Source organism: Portunus trituberculatus, chromosome 47, assembly GCF_017591435.1.
Source record: "Portunus trituberculatus isolate SZX2019 chromosome 47, ASM1759143v1, whole genome shotgun sequence".
Lineage (NCBI taxonomy): Eukaryota > Metazoa > Arthropoda > Malacostraca > Decapoda > Portunidae > Portunus > Portunus trituberculatus.
Window position 1 is genome coordinate 32,145,495 of NC_059301.1, and position 25,948 is coordinate 32,171,442.

The following is a 25,948-nucleotide window of genomic DNA, read 5'->3' on the forward strand; positions in this document are numbered from 1 at the left end:
AGAAGAGAGAAGAACAAGAGGAGACATGATAACTATGTATAAATTGGTGAACAAGATTGACATACTGGATAGAGAGTTGATAAAGATGACCACAAGTAATTATCTCCGAGGACATGGAAAAAAGCTAATAAAGAACATCTGTCTAAATGACGTGAGAAAATACAGTTTCACGCATCGTAGCATTGATGAGTGGAATAAACTGAGCAGTCATGTCGTTGACACAGTGTGTGTCAATCAGATGAAAGAGAGATATGACAGGAATGGACAAGGAGACAGGACACAGAGAGCTTAGCTCGGGCCCTGTAATACACAAATAGGTAAATACACACACACACACACACATATGGAAGGGAAGATGTCTGAGAGATGTTAAAAAATTTAGTTTCCCACAAAGATGTGTTGAGACTTGGAACAGTTTGAGTGAGGAAGTGGTGTCAGGAAAGAGTGTACATAGTTTTAAAATAAAAATTGGATTAGTGTAGATATGGAGACAGGGCCACACAAGCATAAAGCCCAGCCTCTGTAAAACTACAACTAGGTAAATACATGTGAACCACACTGGGAGAGAGGATAGCCATCTCTATCTGCGCAGATGAAGAAGAGGTGGTACTGTACAAGTAATTAAATAATATACTGCATGTGTATAAGCACTATTTCATATAAAAGTTACATCAAGTGTACGGGAGCGAGGATGTTACTGACCTGTTCATAATAAGACTGGTGCAGAGTAATTACAGTGAATTTGATTAACATTAACTAATGAGATTACATTACTGAAAGATACTTTTCCAAACAGCTCAGTTCTCCCTCTACTGACGGAGGTGAAAAATTTGTTAAAACTTCTGATTGCATAGTGAGTAAATTTAATGTTTTTAATTCATGAGCTGGCTACCATCTCTCTCTCTCTTTTGGATACATTTCAAGACCGTCTATACATTTGTATGTCTGTATGTCTGGTATCCACGTGTGCATCGTTACATTTATAGTGAAGACCTTGATAACTAAAATCTTAATATTATTATCCCCGGCACTACACATTATCCGAACCAATGCCTGCACCACTTATATATATATATATATATATATATATATATATATATATATATATATATATATATATATATATATATATATAATTTTAACTGGTGCTTGTTTCTTGCAGATAAACATATGCAAGTGAATGAAGGAATGTTCTTGCAAAATGGGAAGTGTGGCTATGTGCTGAAACCCAAATATCACATGGACCCCGAATATGATCCATCTCGGCCTAACCACTTTAGTGATATCTCCCTTGTTCTGGAACTAACAGTAAGTCTCCATAGATAAGAGCATTTAGCAGTTTGAGTAGTAAAGCTCATACCTTAACTCACTTAGAATATTTTACTCTTACTTAGTGGATGGTAATTGAAAGTAAGATCCATAGCACTTTATTTTGAATTTTTATTGTAGTATCATTTCATTTTTCATCTCTTCCAGCATATGCTGCTTTAGAGGGTAGATTTATCATGAGCAAAAATTTGTGAACATCTGAATACTTCCATTAGTTTTTCTAGTTTGAAGAATATGTTTGTCTGTTACTTCTTTATAGCTCTCTACATTATAATAATGTGTAAGAAAAGGTGGTAATCTTATCATACCCCACTCTCACTTGTAGCCTCTGATTCCCTTGTATTGCTAGATCTTTGGTGCACGGCACCTCAGCAAACCTGGACGAGGCTGCATTTCCCCATTGGTGGAGGTGGAGATTATTGGCTTTGGAGAAGACTCCAATGGGAAGCGCACCACCAAAACAGTCCGTAAGTTTTAGCCAGCATGAAACATTTTTGTGCTGAATCTTTGAATGATGAGACTGAAGGATGTAATCTTAGTTTATTTATCTTGTTTCTCAACAAACATATCACCACACAGAATGGGATAGTTAAGACAGGACACACACACACACACACACACACAGAACAGTGGTGAGAGGAAAGAAGTCCGAGTGGAAGAAGGTAACCAGTGGAGTTCCACAAGGGTCAGTGCTGGGTCTCATCATGGTTTTGATTTATGTTAATGATATGCCAGTAGGAATTGACAGTTATATGAACATGTTTGCGGACGATACTAAAATTATGAGGAGAGTAAAGAATGTGGAAGATTGTAACAAGTTACAGGAAGATCTTGATAAAATATATGAGTGGAGTAAAGAGTGACAGATGGAATTTAATATAGACAAGACCCATGGGAAGAAGTAGATACAGACCAAACTGGGATTACAGGCTGGGTGATGGGAAATTAAAGAGACCAATGAGGAGAAAGACTTAGGAGTAACCCTGCAAAACACTTTGTCACCGGAGAAACACATAAACAAGATTTTTTGGAAAACATACAACATGCTTCAAAATATTGGCCTTGCATTCCACTACCTAGATGAAGGAATGATGAAGAAGATATTATGTACCTTAATAAGACCCCAGCTAGAATATGCAGCATGTGTCTGGTCACTGCATATGAAGAAAAATGTGAAGAAGGTAGAAAGGGTACAAAGGCTGGCAACAAGGATGGTACCAGGACTCAGGGAGTTAGACTATGAGGAAAGACTGAGGAAGCTGGGGCTGACCACATTAGAAGAGAGAAGAACAAAAGGAGACATGATAACTATGTATAAATTGGTGAACAAGATTGACATACTGGATAGAGAGTTGATAAAGGTGACCACAAGTAATTATCTCCGAGGACATGGAAAAAAGCTAATAAAGGACATCTGTCTAAATGACGTGAGAAAATACAGTTTCCCGCATCGTAGCATTGATAAGTGGAATAAACTGAGCAGTCATGTCGTTGACACAGTGTGTGTCAATCAGATGAAAGAGAGATATGACAGGAATGGACAAGGAGACAGGACACAGAGAGCTTAGCTCGGGCCCTGTAATACACAAATAGGTAAATACACACACACACACACACACACACACACACACACACACACACACTCGCCGTCGCTGAGAGAGGATGGCTCGTCTCCGGCTGCGGACGGGAAGAAGGAAAATACCTGTGGTGTTACAGGGCCCGGGTACCTCTAAGTTAGTGTCCTGTTAATGTCCTACTGTCGCATAGTGTTGAAAGTGAGGGATATGGAGAGTGGTCCCTGAGAGGAGAGTGTGGGCGATGATTGTTTTGGCCGTAATCAGCTGACGATAACAAATATGGCGTCTAGACAAGCCCGGGACTTTGAAGGTTTTATAACTACGCCAAGAGGACTGGAGAAATTAGATATGGATGCAAGAGTTCAGGCACTGGAAAGTAAGTTCCTAAACATTTTGCCCATAGAAGAAAAACTGGATAGAGTTATAGCCGAGAATGATTCGTTCAAAAAAGAGATCTATTTGTTAACGATAGCGAATAAAGAGCTATTGAAGGAAAATGTAGAGATGGAGAAAGAAAACCAACAACTAAGGAATCAATGTGAAGAGATGAAGGCTAAACTCCTGGAAATGGAGATGAAAATATCCGAAGGGGACTTGAGGAAGGAGGAATGCCTTAATCTAATTGATACCAGGATGAAAGAAGTGAACCATGAACATCAGGAGGTAAAAAGGTCGTTTAGAGAGATAGGGAAAAAGCAGGAAGAGGAAAATAAAGGGATTACACAGAGTGAAATGGTAAAGGCACTAAAAGAAAATGAGTATTTGGTGAGAGATATTGCTGAAAAGAAAAAATGTGTGATCATAATAGGATTGAGGGAAGAAACTAACAGGAACTGGCAGGACAGGTGTGATAAGGAAAATGACAGGGTTAAGTCTTTACTAAACAAGATCTCTGTGGAAGAAGAGGACCTATATGCTGAGGTAGAAGAAAGTGTGAGATTAGGAGCTTTTGAGGAAGGCAAGAATAGACCATTAAAATTTAAATTAAAGTCTCAGGTGGCAGCTGAGGCCTTGTTGAGGAGGGCTTTGAAACTTAAGGACTCTGAGGAAACCAAAACAATTTACATAAGAAATATGTCACAGGATGAGCGAATGAAAATGAAAGAGCTTGTAACTGAAGTGAAAGAGAGGAATGACGAAAGAACATAGGAAGAAAAGATCAAGTTTTTTTGGAGGATGAGAAATGGGAGGCTAAAGAAGTGGTGGATAAAACAGACGGAATAGACATTACATGGAAGAAGGAGACTAGGAATGGAATACAAGTGACTTACACGAATATAAATGGATTTCTGTCTAAGAGGCTAGAATGTATGGATTACCTAAGAAATAACAAACCGGACATAATGTGTATAGTGGAAACAAAGCTAAGGCTAGAATGGTTTGTTGTAAAACACTACAAAGTATGGAGAAATGATAGAAAAAATAAAGGAGGTGGCGGTATAATGGTTCTTACTAAGGAAGATATGATAGTGAAGGAGGTGAACTATAGTATAGTAAGAGAAATGAGGAAGTGATAAGTATACTTATAACAGATGGCAAGAGGGACATTAATATTGTAATAGTATACATACCACCCAGAACCAATGCTTGGGAATATGAACAGTACCAAATGGTGATGAGAAATACTCTAGACAGAATTAAGCAAGAACTCAACAGAAAGGATAGAGTGATGATAGTCGGAGACTTTAATTGTAAAGAAATAGTGTGGGAAGACTACGAAGTGGTGAACGGTGGTGAGTGGGCAAAGGAATTAATAAAGGTAGCAACAAATAACTTGATGAGACAGTGGGTGAGATCACCAACAAGGTGCAGGGGACAAGATGTTGCAGCAAGGTTGGATTTGGTATTTACCAGGGCATCTCTAAAGAGGAAATTGAACATAAATGTCCCTTGGGGAGAAGCGATCATGATGTCCTAAGCTTTGAGCTGGATACGGAATTAAGCACGAATAAGATTGTGGAACGCAGGGAGGAAAAATAAAATTATATTAGGGCAAATTATAACCATATAAGGGAGTTCAATAATGAAATTGACTGGTCCGTGGTATACCAGGAAAGGGATATGCAATTGAAATACGATAAATTTATGGATTTGTATAACTCTGCTGTGAAAAAGTTTGTGCCATATTACAGAAAGAGGACTTTAAATAATAAACAGTGGTTTAATAGAAATTGTGAAGAAGCAAAAAAGAACAAAGAAAAGGCATGAAAGAAACTTAAGAAAAACAGTGATGTATTATTAAGAGAAGTTTACAAAACAGCAAGGAATAGATATGTTGAAGTAAGGAGAACAGCACAAAAGGAATATGAACAGAGGGTGGTGGAAAACTGTGATAGTGACCCAAAAATGTTTTACAAATTCATAAATGGAAAACTAAATATAAGGGAGGCAATAGTAAAGGTAAAAAACGTGGAAGTATATGAGGATGCTGGAGATATAGCTGAAATTTTGAACGACAACTTTTGCAAAGTGTTTACAAAGGAGGAGCATTTTATGGGAGGAAGACCTACGGAAATAAAGCAAATGCAGGACATCATGGTTACTAAGGAAGATATAAGGAAAATTATAAGCAATCTGGATATTAACAAATCAATGGTGCCTGATGGCATATCTGGGAGGTTGCTAAATGAATGTAAGGATCAATTGTTGAACCCCGTATTTGATATTGTGGAAACCTCCATACGAACAGGTTTAGTCCCGAAAGAGTGGAAAAGAGCTGACATTGTGCCTATATATAAGAATGGTAGTAGAATGGAACCGCTAAATTATAGACCAGTATCGTTGACTAGTATATTGTGCAAGGTATGTGAAGAAGTAATTAAAGCTAAGTGGAGTGAGTATCTAGAAAGTGAAAACATTCTGAGTGAAAGACAGTTTGGTTTCAGAAAAGGAAGATCGTTCGTATCCAATTTATTATGTTTTTATTCAAGAGTGACTGACATACTACAACATAGAGAGGGATGGGTGGATGCTATCTACCTGGACTTGAGAAAGGCCTTTGATAAAGTACCACACAATAGACTGATGTGGAAACTAAAGAAGATTGGATGAGTAAATGATAAACTAGCAAAATGGATGAAAAATTACTTAGTGGGAAGAGAAATGAGAACAGTAGTGAGAGGAAGGAAATCCGAGTGGAAGAAGGTAACCAGTGGAGTTCCACAAGGGTCAGTGCTTGGTTCCATCATGTTTTTGATTTATGTTAATGATATGCCAGTAGGAATTGACAGTTACATGAACATGTTTACGGACGATACTAAAATTATGATGAGAGTAAGGAAAGTGGAAGATTGTAACAAGTTACAGGAAGATCTTGATAAAATATATGAGTGGAGTAAGGAGTGGCAGATGGAATTTAATATAGACAAGACCCATGTTATGAAAATGGGAAGAAGTAGATACAGACCAAACTGGGATTACAGGCTGGGTGATGAGAAAATTAAAGAGACCAATGAGGAGAAAGACTTAGGAGTAACCGTGCAAAACACTTTGTCACCGGAGAAACACATTAACAAGATTTTTTGGAAAACATATAACATGCTTCAAAATTTTGACCTTGCGTTCCACTACCTAGATGAAGGAATGACGAAGAAGATATTATGTACCTTAATAAGACCCCAATTAGAATATGCAGCTTGTGTCTGGTCACCGCATATGAAGAAAAATGTGAAGGAGGTAGAAAGGGTACAGAGGCTGGCAACAAGGATGGATCCAGGACTCGGGAGTTAGACTATGAGGAAAGACTGAGGAAGCTGGGGCTGACCACATTAGAAGAGAGAAGAAGAGGAGACATGATAACTATGTATAAATTGGTGAACAAGATTGACATACTGGACAGAGTTGACAAAGGTGACCACAAGTAATCATCTCCGAGGACATGGAAAAAAGCTAATAAAAGACATCTGTCTAAATGACGTGAGAAAATACAGTTTCCGCATCATAGCATTGATAAGTGGAATAAACTGAGCAGTGATGTCGTTGACGCGGTGTGTGTCAATCAGATGAAAGAGAGATATAACAGGGATGGACAAGGAGACAGGACACAGAGAGCTTAGCTCGGGCCATGTAATACACAAATAGGTAAATACAAGTACCTGAGTGGGAGAGGTGCTTTGAAGCAATGGCAATATTTTGCAGTTATGGATGAAATATTTGCTGGAGATCCATCATAGCTCCTGATGCTTTGGCCGCCAGGGACGCGTTACCATAGCAACGAAGCGGGTTTGTTTACTTTACAGAGGAAGCTCCCAAAAGCATTTGAAAAGACAATCCGGGAGTCTCAGTATCCCGGCACATGCCGGTTCGCCGTCTCAAATGTAGCTCGAGTGGAGAGTGTGGGCGGTGATTGTTTTGGTCGTAATCAGCTGACGATAACAATCATGGCGTCCACGCCTTGACAAGCCTGGGACTTTGAAGGGTTCGTGACCACTCCAAGAGGACTGGAGAAATTAGACATGGATGCAAGAATTCAGGCACTAGAAAGTAAGTTCTTAAACATTTTGTCCATAGAAGAAAAACTGGATAGAGTTATAGCCGGGAATGATTAGTTAAAAAAAGAGATCTATTTGTTAACGATAGAGAACAAAGAGCTATTGAGGGAAAAAGTGAAAATGGAGAAAGAAATCCAATAACTAAGGAAACAATATGAAGAGACGAAGGCTAAACTCTAGAAATGGAGAAGAAAATATCTGAAGGGGACTTGAGGAAGGAGGAATATCTTAACCTAATTGATGCCAGGATGAAAGAAGTGAACCATGAACATCAGGAGGTACAAAGGTTCTTTAGGGAGATAGTAAAAAAGCAGGAAGAGGAAAATAAAGTGATTACGCAGAGTGAAATGGTAAAGGCACTAAAGGAAAATGAGTATTTGGTGAGAGATATTGCTGAAAAGAAAAAATGCGTGATCATAACAGGATTGAGGGAGGAAACTAACAGGAACTGGCAGGATAGGAGGGATAAGGAAAATGACAGGATTAAGTCTTTAATGAATAAGATCTCGGTAGAGGAAGAGTGCCTTTATGCTGAGGTAGAAGAAAGTGTGTGAGACTAGGAGCTTTTGAGGAAGGCAAGAATAGACCATTAAAATTGAAATCAAAGTCTCAGGTGGCAGCCGAGGCCTTGCTGAGGAGGGCTTGGAAACTTAAGGACACTGAGGAAACCAAAACAATTTACATAAGAAGAAATATGTCACAGGATGAATGAATGAAAATGAAAGAGCTTGTAACTGAAGTGAGAGAGAGGAATGACGAAAGAACAGAGGAGGAAAAGACCAAGTTTTTTTGGAGGATGAGAAATGGGAGGCTAAAGAAGTGGTGGATGAAACAGACGGAATAAACATTACATGGAAGAAAGAGACTAGGAATGGAATACAAGTGACTTACATGAATATAGATGGATTTCTGTCTAAGAGGCTAGAATGTATGGATTACCTAAGAAATAATGAACCGGACATAATGTGTGTGGTGGAAACAAAGCTAAGCCCGAAATAAAGCTAGATTGGTTTGTTGTAAAACACTACAAAGTATGGAGAAATGATAGAAAAAATAAAGGAGGTGGTGGTGCAATGGTTCTTACTAAGGAAGATCTGATAGTGAAGGAGGTGAACTATAGAAAGAGAAATGAGGAAGTGATAAGTATGCTTATAACAGATGGTAAGAGGGACATTAATATTATAACAGTATACATACCACCCAGAACCAGTGTTTGGGAAAATGAACAGTATCAAATGGTGATGAGAAATACTCTAGACAGAATGAAGCAAGAACTCACCAGAAAGGATAGAGTGATGATAGTCGGGAACTTTAATTGTAAAGAAATAGTGTGGGAGGACTACGAAGTGGTGAATGGTGGTGAGTGGGCAGAGAAATTGTTAAAGGTAGCAACAAATAACTTGATGACACAGTGGGTGAGTTCACCAACAAGGTGCAGGGGACAAGATGTTGCAGCAAGGTTGGATTTGGTATTTACCAGGGGCATCTCTCTGAAAGAGGAAATTGAACATGAATGTCCCTTGGGGAAAAGCGACCATGATGTCCTAAGCTTTGAGCTGGATACAGAATTAAGCACTAATAAGATTGTGGAACGCAGGGAGGAAAAATTAAATTATATTTGGGGAAATTATAACCATATAGGGGAGTTCTTTAATGAAATTGACGGGTCCGTGGTATACCAGGAAAGGGATATGCAATTGAAATATGATACATTTATGGATTTATATAACTCTGCTGTGAAAATGTTTGTGCCATATCACAGAAAGAGGACTTTAAATAATAAACAGTGGTTTAATAGAAATTGTGTAGAAGCAAAAAAGAACAAAGAAAAGGCATGGGAGAAACTTAAGAAAAACAGTGATGTATTATCAAGAGAAGTTTACAAAACAGCAAGGAATAGATATGTTGAAGTAAGGAGAACAGCACAGAAGGAATATGAACAGAGGGTGGTGGAAAACTGTGATAGTGACCCAAAATGTTTTACAAATTCATAAATGGAAAACTAAATAAAAGGGAGGCAATAGAAAAGGTAAAAACGGGAAGAAGTATATGAAGATGCTGGAGATATAGCTGAAATTTTGAACGACAACTTTTGCAAAGTGTTTACAAAGGAGGAGCATTTTATGGAGGAAGGCCTACGGAAATAAAGCAAATGCAGGACATCATGGTTACTAAGGAAGATGTAAGGAAAATTATAAGCAATCTGGATATTAATAAATCAATGGGGCCTGATGGCATATCTGGGAGGTTGCTAAATGAATGTAAGGATCAATTGTTGAACCCGTATTTGATATTGTGGAAACCTCCATACGAACAGGATTAGTCCCGAAAGAGTGGAAAAGAGCTGACATTGTGCCTATATATAAGAATGGTAGTAGAATGGAACCGCTAAATTATAGACCAGTATCGTTGACTAGTATATTGTGCAAGGTATGTGAAGAAGTAATTAAAGCTAAGTGGAGTGAGTATCTAGAAAGTGAAAACATTCTGAGTGAAAGGCAGTTTGGTTTCAGAAAAGGAAGATCGTGTGTATCCAATTTATTATGTTTTTATTCAAGAGTGACTGACATACTACAACATAGAGAGGGATGGGTGGATGCTATCTACCTGGACTTGAGAAAGGCCTTTGATAAAGTACCACACAATAGACTGATGTGGAAACTAAAGATGACTGGAGGAGTAAATGATAAACTAGCAAAATGGATGGAAAATTACTTAGTGGGAAGAGAAATGAGAACAGTGGTGAGAGGAAAGAAGTCCGAGTGGAAGAAGGTAACCAGTGGAGTTCCACAAGGGTCAGTGCTGGGTCCCATCATGTTTTTGATTTATGTTAATGATATGCCAGTAGGAATTGACAGTTATATGAACATGTTTGCGGACGATACTAAAATTATGAGGAGAGTAAAGAATGTGGAAGATTGTAAAAAGTTACAGGAAGATCTTGATAAAATATATGAGTGGAGTAAAGAGTGGCAGATGGAATTTAATATTGACAAGACCCATGTTATGAAAATGGGAAGAAGACTAAACTGGGATTACAGACTGGGTGATGAGAAAATTAAAGAGACCAATGAGGAGATAGACTTAGGAGTAACCTTGCAAAACACTTTGTCACCGGAGAAACACATTAACAAGATTTTTTGGAAAACATACAACATGCTTCAAAATATTGGCCTCGCATTCCACTACCTAGATGAAGGAAGGAATGATGAAGAAGATATTATGTACCTTAATAAGACCCCAGCTAGAATATGCAGCATGTGTCTGGTCACCGCATATGAAGAAAAATGTGAAGAAGGTAGAAAGGGTACAAAGGCTGGCAACAAGGATGGTACCAGGACTCAGGGAGTTAGACTATGAGGAAAGACTGAGGAAGCTGGGGCTGACCACATTAGAAGAGAGAAGAACAAGAGGAGACATGATAACTATGTATAAATTGGTGAACAAGATTGACATACTGGATAGAGAGTTGATAAAGGTGACCACAAGTAATTATCTCCGAGGACATGGAAAAAAGCTAATAAAGGACATCTGTCTAAATGACGTGAGAAAATACAGTTTCCTGCATCGTAGCATTGATAAGTGGAATAAACTGAGCAGTCATGTCGTTGATGCGGTGTGTGTCAATCAGATGAAAGAGAGATATGACAGGAATGGACAAGGAGACGGGACACAGAGAGCTTAGCTCGGGCCCTGTAATACACAAATAGGTAAATACACACACACACACACACACACACACAAGCTCAATCAAACATACCTAATACGTACAAAACATCTGTTCAGAGGATTCATGACACACACACGTAGAAACATGCACACACATATAGAGAGAGCGAGAGCGTAGAAAACGGCCCAACTTGGTACCGCTCAGCTCCTAACCTGGACCATACAGTGCACCTGACGTGTCATTAGTTCCCCGCGTTTTGCAAAGCCCGCGAAGTTTTGTAGGCCTATTTCTTGCTTTATTTATTTATATACAGATTCAATACTTCGGTATTACTGTGTTTTTGATGTTTGCCATTCATGGCATACAATTCGAAATATATTTTCTCTGACTTGGGAATGTTTATATTTTAGGTGCACCAAAGCATTCAGCAATTATGAATTAGCAGTTTAAGGGTTAAATGACGTGAGAAAGTACAGTTTGCCGCATCATAGTATTGATAAGGGGAATAAACTGAGTAGTGATATCGTTGACGCGGTGTGCGTCAATCAGATGAAAGAGAGATATGACAGGAGTAGACAAGGAGACAGGACACAGAGAGCTTAGCTTGGGCCCTGTAATGCACAAATAGGTAAATACACACACACACACACACTGCAGGAAGACTTTAACAATATCTGGATATGGAGTAAAAAATGGGAGATGGAATTTAATGTGGACAAAAGCCATGTCATGGAAATGGGAAAGAGTGAAAGGCGACCAGTGGGAATCTATAAGATGGAGATGGAGTAGAACTAGACAAAAGTGAAAAAAGAAAAGGACTTGGAAGTGATGATGGAAGAAAACAATCAACCGGTAAGCCATATATATTGATGGAATTTTCAGAGAGGCATATAATTTGCTAAGGAATATTGGATTAGCATTTCACTATGCAGTCAACCCTCGGCTATTGGAACCTCAGCTATCGCATTTTATTGCTATTACGCACCCATGAAAAGCTGCTAAAATTTCATTATCGTGACCTCAAATGCCTGCTATCGCGCCAAGATGAAACACAGTCTCTGTACAGTAAATACAATGAGCTGATGTAATTTTTTTTATGTTATAACCTTGACATGTTTTAATTGGTACCAATGGATTATACAGTAATTTAAGAAAAGGTAAAAATAAGGGATATTAGAAGTAAAATTTGTGGTGCGTCACCAATAACAATTTTCACCATTAGTTGTTCAATTCGGCTATCGCGTTTCTGGCTATGGCATAACATAACATAACATAACATAAATAGGATAACAAAGGGCCACCAGGGCCCATCTAGGTTATCCTGTATCAGTCGCACAGCGACCTCGTCATCAGTACTTAAAGATACACTTACAAGTACACAATACATTATATACTAAATCTAAATATTTGGCCCATTAACAGGGCTAAGTCCTGCAGCGAATTCCTCTACAATCTGTGATCCCCATACGTAGGGATCATGTCTTGTTTAACTATAGAAAATTTCTTATAAAAACAATCATGCAGCGCTATACATAATTATAAATCTAATAAATTTAAGTGCTTATCTATTCTGTTTTTAAACATTGTCAAACTAGTGCTATTTACAACCCTCTCTGGCAATGCATTCCAGAAGTCTACCACCCTATGACTAAAGAAATATTTTCTTTTATCTAACCTGCAGCCTTGCTTTCTAATCTTCCTGCCATGATTTCAAGTCCTACTTCCCTCCTCTAAGGTAAAGAAAGATCTCACATCTATGTAGTTTGTATCTGAGAACATTTTAAATAACTCTATCATATACCCTCTTTATACATCTACTCTCAAATGAAAACATGTTTAATTCCTTTAATCTATCTCTATACTCCAGGCGCTTTAATGCTGGTATCATCCTAGTTGCTCTTCTCTGAACTGCTTCTAACATGTTGATATGCTGCCTATAATGGGGTGACCAGGCCTGTATGCAATACTCTAAATGGGCCCTAACATAGGAATTATATAAGCTATGCACCACTTCCTTACTTTTATAACTAACATTTCTATTTATAAAACCCAGGATCCTATTTGCCCTATTTCTTGCTTCTAAACATTGCTTTGAAAATTTCAGTCCTGTCTATCACTAATCCTAAATCCTTTCCCTCCTCTACTGCCTTTAGCCAACATCCCTGCATCTCGTAGCTAAAGTTTGTGTTGTCTTTACCTAAATGCATAACCTGACACTTTTTAGAATTAAACTCCATCTGCCACCTGTCTGCCCATGCTATTAGCCTGTCCAGGTCTCGTTGTATTCTGTAATTGTCCTTTTCAACCTGTACTGCACATGCTATCTTAGTATCATCTGCAAACTTTGCTACTAATTCCTATATCTAAATCGTTAATATACACCAAGAAAAGAAGAGGTCCTAGCACTGATCCTTGGGGTACCCCACTAACCACTTCCTTCCACTCAGACATTGCCCCATTTAATACTACTCTCTGTTTCCTATCAGAAAGCCATTCACTAATCCAATCAACTAACCTATCCCCTATCCCATGTAGTCTCAATTTGTACACTAGCCTCCTATGCAGTACCTTATCAAACGCCTTGCTAAAATCTCCCTAAGTACTCTGGCATGTAGCTCATCAGGACCACTAGCTTTCCTATCGTCTAGTTCAAGAATAAATTTCCTAATAATTCTCGGTTTTATATCAATATTTTCTAAAGCTCTTAAACTACTCGTTGCACTGTTTGTAACAGGATTTCCTATTCTTTCCTTAGTAAATACTGAAGAAAATTGTTCATTCAGTAATTCTACTATGTCTTCATTTTGATCCACTACTACACCATCTTTTCTGAGTGGTCCAATCCTATCCTTATTTCTTTTATCACTGACCTTGTAATAACTATATAATTTTTTGAGATCTTTACTCCCAGCTCTAGCTAGTTTTATCTCTGCCTGCCTTTTACTTTTTTTTATAACCTTACTCAAATCATCCCTGACCTGTCTGTACCTAATCAAATCTACATCTTCCCCACTTTTCTGCAACTCTTTATGTGCCCTCTTCTTCTCTCTGATCTGTCTACCTATCTCGTGAGTCCACCATAATGGCTTCCTGTTTCTCTGCCGTATATCTTTGTAAGGGATACACTGCATCACTATACCTTTACTACAACCTTAAAGATATCCCACATCTGTGCAGTTTTATTTCCAAAACTATCTTCCCAGTTTACCTCTCCTAATAACTTAGGTAACCTACCATAATTGCCTTTCCGATAGTTTGGGACTCTAGTCTTATTCACTGTATTATCCTACTGGAATTAATGATAAATCTAATTATATGATGGTCACTGTTTGCTAAAGTCTCTCCTACCTCAAGTTCCTTTAAACAATGCTCAATATTTGTTAGTACTATGTCTAAAACCTTCCTCCCCCTAGTAGGTTTATCTACCATCTGCACTAAATAGTTATCCTGAAAACTTTCCATAAACTTATTTTCACTAGCATCTCCTACCATCCTCTCCCAGTTTACTGACTTAAGATTAAAATCCCCTAAGATAATTGTCTGACTAGTACACCCCCTATTTATCTCATCTACCATAAGGTTGTCTACATCTGCTGACTGATTAGGTGGTCTATAAAAGCTCTACTCTAATAACCTTACTTTTGTTTACTCTAACATCCAGCCATAAGGACTCTACTCTGTTATCTACCTTAATACCATTAACCTGACTGGAAATGAAGGATTTTTTTACATAAATAACTACTACTCCACCTATCCTACCAATTCTCTGGTGTAAATACATAATGTATCCATCTACTTCATATTCTTTCCTATTTTCCTTAAACTTTTCTTCATTTACCCATGCCTCTGTGACACATACATAAGTCCTCCTCAACTATATAACTAGATAACTTGTCTTTCTTGTTCCTAAGACTCCTGGCATTTACATAAAAACATTTAAGTCCTGCTACCTTCCTAGATGCTGTCTCCTTATTTGGAATCCTAATCTTATTCTCTCCTATTTGCACCTGGAAATCTTTCCTAATCTTTTCACTATCTCTGTTTATCCTATCTAATTTATGTCTAACATCTTTCTTCTGGAATGCATTTGTTACCTCACCCCCTACACTCCATCCCAACTCCCCCCTCCAGACATCCACTCAGCACATCCACACCCTTCCTACTCAGATGCACACCATCCCTAGCATACAAATCCTTCGCCCATAGAACCTATCCCATACATCCACAAAGCTGACACCCACATCCTTACACATCCCTTTTACCCAGTCATTCACACCAATGGGCCTAGACAACCATTCCCTGCTAACATACACATGAGGCAAGATTCCTGACACTACACACCTCCTACCACTCTCCCTTATCTTGCCTAACATTTCCCGAAATCTTGCCACTAACTCCTCCGACCCACCTGCTCTGACATCGTTCCCACCTACGTGCAAAACTACTACACCCTCCTCTCCATCCCCCAACCCTCTTCTGCACCTCCTTACTCACTGCTTCACACCTGCACCAGGCATACACATTCGTATCCCTGTCTTTCCCACAGAAAGTGCTATCTAAATACAGTACCTAACCTGAGAGTCACCCACCACACACACCTGAGGTGTGCTAGGCACAACCTCCTCCTCTCTCCTCTACCCCTTCTTTCTCCTTTCACTCACCACAACCACTTCATTCACTCCACTCTCACTCTCTCTCCCTCCCCTCCAACAAACCGAACCTATTTTCACACTCAACAGGTTTAGTCCTATCCTCCTAACTGCCTCCGCTTTCCTTCCCCTCGCAACCTGCCATCTCTGCCCATCCTTTCCCAGTCTGGCTCGCCTGCTCCCTCTTCCCCACTCTGCTCTTCCCGACAGAGGGCCAAGCCATGCCCTCAGAAGGTCCAACCTTCGGCCTAACACTGATCTCCTGCCTAATTTTTTCCACTGCCTCCCCAAGCCTCTTAACCTTCTCTTTCAACTCAAAGATGAGAACTTCGTTCGCACTTTTCCCCTCACTTAGTTTTCTCATTTCCTCTCGCAATTCTTGGTGCTCAAGAGAAAGAACTAAATTCTCGCTCTTGAGCCTACACACCATACACTCAGAAAAGTCAACGACCTTCCTGTCATGCCCACACATCTCACACACAACAAACTCTCCCAATCCAATCTCAACACACTCTTTCATGCACTCAATCACACTCTGATATACCTCAGTAGCTACCGCCATACTAATTTACAATCTGTTAACTCACAAACAAATAAAAATACTTGGTGACGGCGGGTGGGGAAAGCGGTGGTGGGGGGCCTAAGTGAGGTCAACTAATCCTCTTTCAAGGTCAACTTGACGGTTACAAGCCTAGTCTCCTCGCTCTACCAAAATACTTTTAACTCACAAACACTGATTCTAACCACTATTTCACTCTAGTCTAACACTTGCAGTACACACTTTCACTTCACTAACACTCAAAAGCACCACACACACACCAAGCACAAACACCACTCGCTAACTATAAAAACAACAGCCTAAAAGGAGCACACAAACGCCCACTTGCCAGAGTGATGCAGCTATTTCAGCCCCAGTTGGGCGCGATAGCCAATGGTTAAGTGTATGGACAAAGAAATTGATAAGTACTAAGATAAGACCTAGATTAGAATATGCAGGAGTGTGTGGAAAAAAGAAAAAAAGAAACACATAAGGAAATTAAGGAAATTGGAGAGACTACAAAAAATGGCTACAAGAATGGTTCCAGAATTTAAAGGGATGACATATGAGGAGAGACTAAAAGCTATGGATCTACCAACCCTGGAACAGAAAAGAGAGAGAGGGGATCTGATACAAATTTATAAATTGATTAACGGAATGGATCAAGTGGATAATGAGAAACTAATCCTGAGAGAAGAATATGACATTAGAAGCACAAGATCGCATATAAAGACACTGAGGAAGAGAAGATGTCTGAGAGATGTTAAAAATTATGGTTTCCCGCAAAGATGTGTTGAGACTTGGAACAGAGTCAGTGAGGAAGTGGTATCAGCAAAGAGTGTGCATAGTTTTAAAGAGAAATTGGATAAGTGTAGATATGGAGACGGGTCCACACAAGCATAAAGCCCAGGCCCTGTAAAACCACAACTAGGTAAATACACACACACACACACACACACACACAAGAGCAAGAAATGAATATGTGTTGATTAGAAGAGAAGAAAGAAAGAAACAAGAAAAGGATATAATTGATAAATGTAAAGACCAACCAAGGCTTTTTTACAGACATGTGAACAACAACATCAAAAATAGAGAAAGTATTGAAAGTTTAGAAGTAAATGGAGTATGCAGTGAAGATCCCAGGGAAATGGCAGAGGCTATGAATGGATGCTTTCGGAAGGTATTCACAAAGGAGACTGCTTTTGACAAACCACTGGTAATGGAACAGAAAGGGATTATGAAGGAGTTTCAAGTAACTGTGGAGGAGATCAAGAACATGATGGGGAGTTTAGAAGTGAGAAAAGCTGTGGGACCTGATGGGGTATCAGGATGGATTTTAAGAGAATGCAGGAGCAACTGGCAGAAAAAGTTTGTGAAGTAATTGATGCCTCATTAAGGGAAGGTGTAGTGCCCCAAGACTGGAAAAGAGCTAACATTGTCCCAATCTATAAATCAGGTAATAAGAGAGACCCATTGAACTATAGACCAGTGTCACTTACAAGTGTGGTAGCTAAGATGTGTGAGAGGGTGGTGAAGAATAGATGGACAGACTTCTTGGAGAAAAATGACATACTTTGTGAGTGTCAATTTGGTTTTAGAAAAGGGCGTTCATGCACGACAAACCTGATATGTTACTATTCGAGGGTGATAGATGTAATACAGGAAAGAGATGGTTGGGCTGATGGAATATATCTGGATTTAAAAAAGGCCTTTGATAAGGTACACACCGGAGACTGATCTGGAAACTTGAAATGGTAGGAGGAGTGCATGGCAGTTTACTAAAATGGATGGAAGACTTTTGGTAGGAAGAGAAATGAGAACAATAATTAAGGACAGACCATCAGAATGGGGATTGGTGGAGAGTGGAGTTCCACAGGGATCAGTGTTGGCACCAGTAATGTTCGCGGTCTACATAAATGACATGGTGGATGGGGTGTCCAGTTATGTGAGCCTATTTGCAGACGATGCAAAATTGTTAAGAAAAGTGAGATGTGACAAAGATTGCGAACTACTCCAGGAAGACTTGGACAGAATATGGAAATGGAGCTGTACATGGCAAATGGAGTTCAACACGACAAAATGCAAGAAAATAGAGTTTGGCAAGAGTGAAAGAAGAATCAGGAGTATGTACAAGATAGGAAATGAAGACATAAAACCAGTCATGAAGAAAAAGACCTTGGGGTGACAATTACCAATGACCTATCGCCAGAGAGACATATAAACAAAATAATTGGAGAAGTATTGAACTTATTGAGGAACATAAGAGTGGCGTTCAGATATTTAGATGAAGAAATGATGAAGAAAATAATTACTGCAATGATAAGACCGAGGCTTGAATATGCAACAATACAGTGGGCTCCGAACTTAAAGAAACACATAAGGAAACTAGAGAAAGTACAGAGGGCTGCAACGAAAATGGTGCCTGACTTAAGAGATTTGACTTATGAAGACAGACTGAAAAGAATGCAACTTCCGACCCTGGAAAACAGAAGAGAAAGGGAGACCTGATAGCAATATACAGAGTGATGATTGGCATGGAAAAATGGATAGGGAAGATCTGTGTATGTGGAATGAAAGAATGTCGAGAGGGCATGGGAAAAACTAAAATGGCCACTTATAGGAGAGATGTGAAAAATATAGCTTCCTCATAGAAGGGTGGAAGCATGGAATAGTTTAGACGTGGAAGTGGTCAACGCAAGGAATATTCATGATTTTAAGAAAAGCTGGACATTAATAGATATGGAGACGGGACAACACGAGCATAGCTCTTTTCCGTATGTTACAATTAGGTAAATACAATACACACACACACACACACACACACACACACACACACACACACACACACACACACACACACACACACACACACACACACAGATAATTTGCTAAGGAATATTGGAGTAGCATTTCACTATATGGACAAGGAAATGATGAAGAAATTGATAAGTACTAAAATAAGACCTAGATTGGAATATGCAGGAGTTGTGTGGACTCATAAAAGAAACACATAAGAAAAATAGAGAGACTACAAAAATGGCTACAAGAATGGTTCCAGAATTTAAAGGGATGGCATATGAGGAGAGACTAAAGGCAATGGATCTACCAATGGAGCAGAGAAGAGAGAGAGGATCTGATACAAGTTTATAAATTGATTAACGGAATGGATGAAGTGGATAATGAGAAACTGATCCTGAGAGAAGAATATGACTTTAGAAGCACAAGATCACATAGTAAGAAACTAAGGAAGAGACGATGTCTGAGAGATGTTAAAAATTTAGTTTCCAAAGATGTGTTGAGACTTGGAACAGTTTGAGTGAGGAAGTGGTATCAGCAAAGAGTGTACATAGTTTTAAAGAAAAATTGGATAAGTGTAGATATGGAGACGGGACCACACGAGCATAAAGCCCAGGCCCTGTAAAACTACAACTAGGTAAATACAACTAGGTAAATACATGGAATAGTACCAGTAGAGTGGAAAAGAGCTGAGGTGGTTCCCACATATAAGAGCGGAAAGAAGGAAGAACCTTTAAATTACAGACCGGTATCACTAACTAGTGTAATATGCAAGATGTGTGAAAGAATAATAAAGAAACAATGGATCGAGTTCCTTGAAGACAACAAATTAATATCAAATAGCCAATTTGGTTTTAGAAAAAGATGGTCGTGTGTAACTAATTTATTGAGTTTCTACTCTCGAATAGTTGATAGAATACAAGAGAGAGAAGGATGGGTTGACTATATGTTTGGATTTAAAAAAGGTGTTTGACAAAGTGCCACATGCAAGATTACTGTGGAAGTTAGAGGAGAAGGGTGGCTTATAAGGAAGCACATTGAGATGGATGGAAAGTTATTTGAGGGGGAGAGAAATAAGGACAGTGGTTAAAGATATGAAGTCCAAGTGGAGAACAGTAGAAAGCGGAGTGCTGCAGGGGTCAGTATTAGCGCCAATACTTTTTCTCATAAATATATATAAATGGCATGCCAGAAGGAGTGAACAACTACATAAATCTGTTTGTGGATGATACGAAACGTTGCAGAGTTATAAAGCAAAAAGAGGATTGTGAAATACTGTAGGAAGAGCTTAATAAGATCTGGGAATAGAGTAAAAAGTGGGAAATGGAATTCAATGTGGACAAAAGCCATGTCATGGAAATGGGAAAGAGTGAAAGACGACCCGTAGGAATCTATAAGATGGGAGATGGAGTAGAACTGGAGAAAGTCAAAAAGGAAAAGGACTTAGGAGTGACGATAGAAGAAAACAATCAACTGGTAAGCCATATTGATAGAATTTTTAGAGATACATATAATTTGCTAAGGAATATCGGTGTAGCATTTCACTTCATGGACAAAGAAATGATGAAGAATATGCAGGAGTAGTGTGGACCCCTCATAAAAAGAAACACATAAGGAAGTTGGAGAGACTACAAAAAATGGCTACAAGAATGGTTCCAGAATTTGAAGGGATGACATATGAGAAGAGACTAAAGGCTGTGGATCTACCAACCCTGGAACAGAGAAGGAAGAGAGAGGATCTGATACAAGTTTATAAATTGATCAACGGAATGGACCAAGTGAATAATGAGAAACTGATCCTGACATTTGAAGCACAAGATCACATAGTAAAAAGGATGAGAAAGGGAAGATGTGTGAGAGATGTTAAAAAATATAGTTTCCCACAAAGATGTGTTGAGACGTGGAACAGTTTGAGTGAAGAAGTGGTGTCAGCAACGAGTGTGCATAATTTTAAAGAAAAATTGGGTAATTGTAGATATGGAGACGAGGCCACACGAGCATAAAGCCCAGGCACTGTAAAACTACAGCTAGGTAAATACAACTAGATAAATACACACACACACACAAGACGCGGTCGAGGAAGGACGCAATACCGTCGCTCCCGAGAATCGGCTAATCTTCACTACCTTTGGGTTTGCAGTGGCTTGGGCGATTAGTGTGGACTCGTTTTTTTTTTCATGAATACAGTGTTACAAAATCATGAGTGGGAAAGAGATTCCATCTAAATGCAGGTATGAGACACGGGAAAGAATGAAAGCTGATGATGACTATGTTGGTGACGGAGAAAGAGCATTCGAAGGCTTTGATACGGCACATACTTCACTATTTGATAGAGTGTTGACTATCGAACGTAAATTAGATAAATTGATAAAGGAGGGTATGGGAATGGAAGAGAATGAAGAGGATAAAGAGCTCCAGAAATTGAAAGAAAGGATAAAAAGAGTGGAAGAAAACGAAACTAGGCAAAGAACCGAAAATGAAGAATTAAAAGTACAAATAGCTAACTACAATAAATTGATGGAAGAAGGACTCGGTAAAGCCGAGAAAGAAAAAGAGAAGCTGAAAGATCTAGTTAACAAATAAGAAGAAAGAGTACAAGACGTGATTAAAAAAGAAGTACAGGCATGGAGAATCCAAGATAAGAAAGACAAGGAATCATTTCAGGAAGTATTTCAAGAACAGTTAAAAGAAAGAGATGAAAATATGACAAACAAAATTATAGAAGTCCTGAAGAAAAAAGAAAATTTAGTAAGAGAAATTGCAGAAAAAAAAAAGTGTAATTATTTTTGGACTGAAAGAAAAAAATTTTAAATATAGACCAAGGGAAAAGGACGAAATAAAATCAGTAAAAGACCTACTAAAACACCTAAATGACGAGGATAGACAGAACTTGGAAGAGGAAGTAGAATAAATCCATAGAATGGGACCATATCAAGAAGGAACAGTGAGATCAATTAAGATATTACTAAAATCACAAGCAGCAGCAGAAGAAGTACTATATAGAAAAACAAAACTCTGAGAAACAGAAGGTTGCAAAGATATATATATATAAAGAAAAATAGAAACGAGGATGAAAGGAAGAGACACAACGAACTTGTGGCAGAAGCAAGAGAAAAAAATAATGAAAGGTCAGAGGAAAAGAAGAAGGAATTTTTTTGGAAAATTATAGGAGACAGGATAAGGAAATGGTATATAAAAGAGAAGGAAGAGAAAAAAATGGAGCAAGTTTAACTAAAAATAATAAGAACAAGAGATTAAAAATTATGTATACAAACATAGATGGGATTTTATCTAGTAAATTAGAATTAAGAGATTACATAAAGAAAGAAGAACCAGATATTGTATGCCTGGTGGAAACAAAGTTAAATGAGGCAATAAAAATAGACATAGATAAAAAGTATAATATATGGAGGAGAGACAGAGTGGGTAAAGGAGGAGGAGGAGTCATGATGATGTTAAGGAAGGATATAGTGGCAAATCAAGTGGAGTTTGGGGAAGGAAAATCAGAAATACTGTATGTTAAGATGCATATTAACAAAAAGGAGTTAACAATCATTGGAACATATGTGCCACCAAAGACAAACTCATGGACTAACCAAGAATATAGAGACATGATAGATGACACAATAAGGAGTCTTACAAGAATCATTAAGGAAAGGAGAAAAGTGATATTGATAGGAGATTTCAACTGTAAGGAGGTAGACTGGGAAAATTATGAAAGTGGTATGGGGGAAGATGCCTGGGAGATAGATTCCTGAACCTAATGATAGATAATTTGATGGTCCAAAGAGTAAAGGAAAACACAAGATTCAGAGGAAACGATGAGCCGGCAAGATTAGATCTAGTTTTTACAAGGGATATACCAATTAACGATGATATAAGATACAAGTGCCCATTGGGAAAGAGTGACCATGTAATATTAGAGATGGATATAGAAGAAGGAAAGGAAGATAGAGATGAATCATACAAAGGAGACCGATTAAATTACAGAAAGGCTGATATTGAGAATCTCAAGAACTATTTTAAAAACGTAAACTGGGAGGAGATGGAAAACTCATTAACGGTTCAAGAGAAATATAACTGGGGTCAGGGAATATGTTCCGAAATATAGACCTAAAGAAGGAAAGAAAGATTGGTTTAATGCAAGGGGAAGGAAAATCAGAAATACTGAGTGGTAAATCAAGTAGAGTTTGGGGAAGGAAAATCAAAAATACTCTATATTAAGATACATCTTAATAAAAAGGAGTTAACAATCATTGGAACATATGTGCCACCAAAAACAAATTCATGGACTAATCAAGAATATAAAGACATGATAAATGACACAATAAAGAGTCTTACAAGAATCATTAAAGAAAGGATAAAAGTGATATACTAGGAGATTTCAACTGTAAGGAGGTGGACTGGGAAAATTATGAAAGTGGTATGGGGGAAGAAGCCTAGGGAGATAGATTCTTGAACCTAATGATAGATAATTTGATGGTCCAAAGAGTAAAGGAAAACACAAGATTCAGAGAAAACGATAAGCCGGCAAGATTGAACCTAGTTTTTACAAGGGATATACAAATTAACGATGATATAAGATATAAGTGCCCATTGGGAAAGAGTGACCATATAATATTAGAAATGGATATAGAAGAAGGAAAGGAAGATAGAGATGAATCATACAAAGGAGACCGATTAAATTACAGAAAGGCTGATATTGAGAACCTTAAGAGCTATTTTAAAAACATAAACTGGGAGATGAAAAACTCATAAGCGGTTCAAGAAAAATATGACTTATTTTTGGAAATATACAAAACAGGAGTCGGGGAATATCTCCGGAATATAGACCTAAAGAAGAAGGAAAGAAAGATTGGTTTAATGCAAGTTGTGCTAGGGCAAAGGAGAAATGAGATGGAGCATGGAAAAGGTGGAGAAGAAACAGAAATTCAGAAAATAAGGAAAACTTCAAAACAGCAAGAAATAAATATGCTAAGGTGAGAAAGGAAGAAGAAAGGAACTATGAAAAGGACATTGTCGAAAAATGTAAGGAACAACCATAATTGTTCTACAGATTCATAAATGGAAAAATAAGACAAAAAGAAACAATAGAAAGGTTAAAAGGAGAGAACGGAATGGTGGAAGACCCAAAAAGTATGGCAGAACTGTTAAATAGTAAATTTCATGAGGTCTTTACTAAGGAATCCAGATTTGAAAGACCACAGGGTAATAGAGACTGTCCATATGAAAGAGATTAAAGTAACCAAGCTTGAAATAAAAAAGTTGATGATGGAACTTTATGAGGAAAAGGCAATGGGACCGGATGAAGTCTCAGGCAGAATACTGAAAGAATGTAGGGAAGTACTAGCAAGTCCTATATACAACATCATAAAATGTTCAATAGAAAATGGAACAGTACCAGTGGAGTGGAAAAGAGCTGAGGTGGTTCCCATATATAAGAGCGGAAGGAAGGAAGAACCTTTAAATTACAGACCAGTATCACTAAATAGTAATATGCAAGATGTGTGAAAGTAATAAAGAAGCAATGGATTGAGTTTCTTGAAGACAACAAATTATTATCAAATAGCCAATTTGGTTTTAGAAAAGGTCGGACATGTATAACAAATTTTTTGAGTTTCTACTCTAGAATAGTTGGTAAAGTACAAGAGAGAGAGGGATGGATTGACTGTATTTATTTAGATTTAAAAAGGACGTTTGATAAAGTGCCACATGAAAGATTACTATGGAAGTTAAAGAAGAAGGGTGGCTTAAAAGGAAGCACATTGAGATGGATGAAAAATTACTTGACGGGGAGAGAAATAAGGACGATAGTTAAAGATATGAAGTCCAAGTGGAGAACAGTAGACAGCGGAGTGCCACAGGGGTCAGTATTGGGCCAATACTTTTCTCGTATATATAAACGACATGCCAGACGGAGTGAACAGCTACTTAAATCTGTTTGCGGATGATGCGAAACTGTGCAGAGTCATTAAACAAAAAGAGGATTGTGAAATACTACAGGAAGAATTAAACAAGATCTGGAAATGGAGTAAAAAATTGGAGATGGAATTCAATGTGGACAAAAGCCATGTTATGGAAATGGGAAAAAGTGAAAGACAACCAGTGGGAATCTATAAGATGGGAGATGGAGTTGAACTAGAAAAAGTAAAAAGGAAAAGGACTTGGGAGTGACAATGGAAGAAAACAATTAACCGGTAAGCCATATTGATAGAATTTTCAGAGAGATGTATAATTTGCTAAGGAATATTGGATTAGCATTTCACTATATGGACAAAGAAATTATGAAGAAATTGGTAAGTACTAAAATAAGACCTAGATTGGAATATGCAGGAGTTGTGTGGACCCCCCATAAAAAGAAACACATAAGGAAATTGGAGACTACAAAAAATGGCTACAAGAATGGTTCCAGAATTTAAAGGGATGACATATGAGGAGAGACTAAAAGCTATGGATCTACCAACCCTGGAACAGAGAAGAGAGAGAGGGGATCTGATACAAGTTTATAAATCAATTAACGGAATGGATCAAGTGGATAATGATAAACTAATCCTGAGAGAAGAATATGACATTAGAAGCACAAGATCGCATAGTAAGAAACTGAGAAAGGGAAGATGTCAGAGAGATGTTAAAAAAATTTAGTTTCCCGCAAAGATGTGTTGAGACTTGGAACAGTTTGAGTGAGGAAATGGTGTCAACAAAGAGTGTACATAGTTTTAAAGAAAAATTGGATAAGTGTAGATATGGAGACAGGGCCACATGAGCATAAAGCCCAGGCCCTGTAAAACTACAACTAGGTAAATACACACACACACACACAGTGTAGTGGTTAGCATGCTCGACACAATGAGAGCCGGGTTCAGTCCACACAGAGGCAAATGGGCAAGCTTCAATGTGTG

The 25,948-nt window shown here is 38.2% G+C and overlaps 1 protein-coding gene across 5 annotated transcripts in view; it reads left to right on the forward strand.

Moving 5' to 3' along the window:
- The window catches only part of LOC123498081 (1-phosphatidylinositol 4,5-bisphosphate phosphodiesterase gamma plc-3-like), a 109,458-nt gene that overhangs the window by 61,957 nt on the left and 21,553 nt on the right, over positions 1 to 25,948 (forward strand). For 4 of the 5 annotated variants that reach the window (XM_045245180.1, XM_045245182.1, XM_045245181.1 and 1 more), the window contains 2 exons: positions 1,163 to 1,308; positions 1,679 to 1,796. The exons of the other annotated variant lie outside the window; for it this stretch is intronic. In XM_045245180.1, coding sequence (XP_045101115.1) covers positions 1,163 to 1,308; positions 1,679 to 1,796 — 264 coding nt within the window. The remainder of the gene's footprint in view (positions 1 to 1,162; positions 1,309 to 1,678; positions 1,797 to 25,948) is intronic. 5 annotated transcript variants of the gene reach the window in all.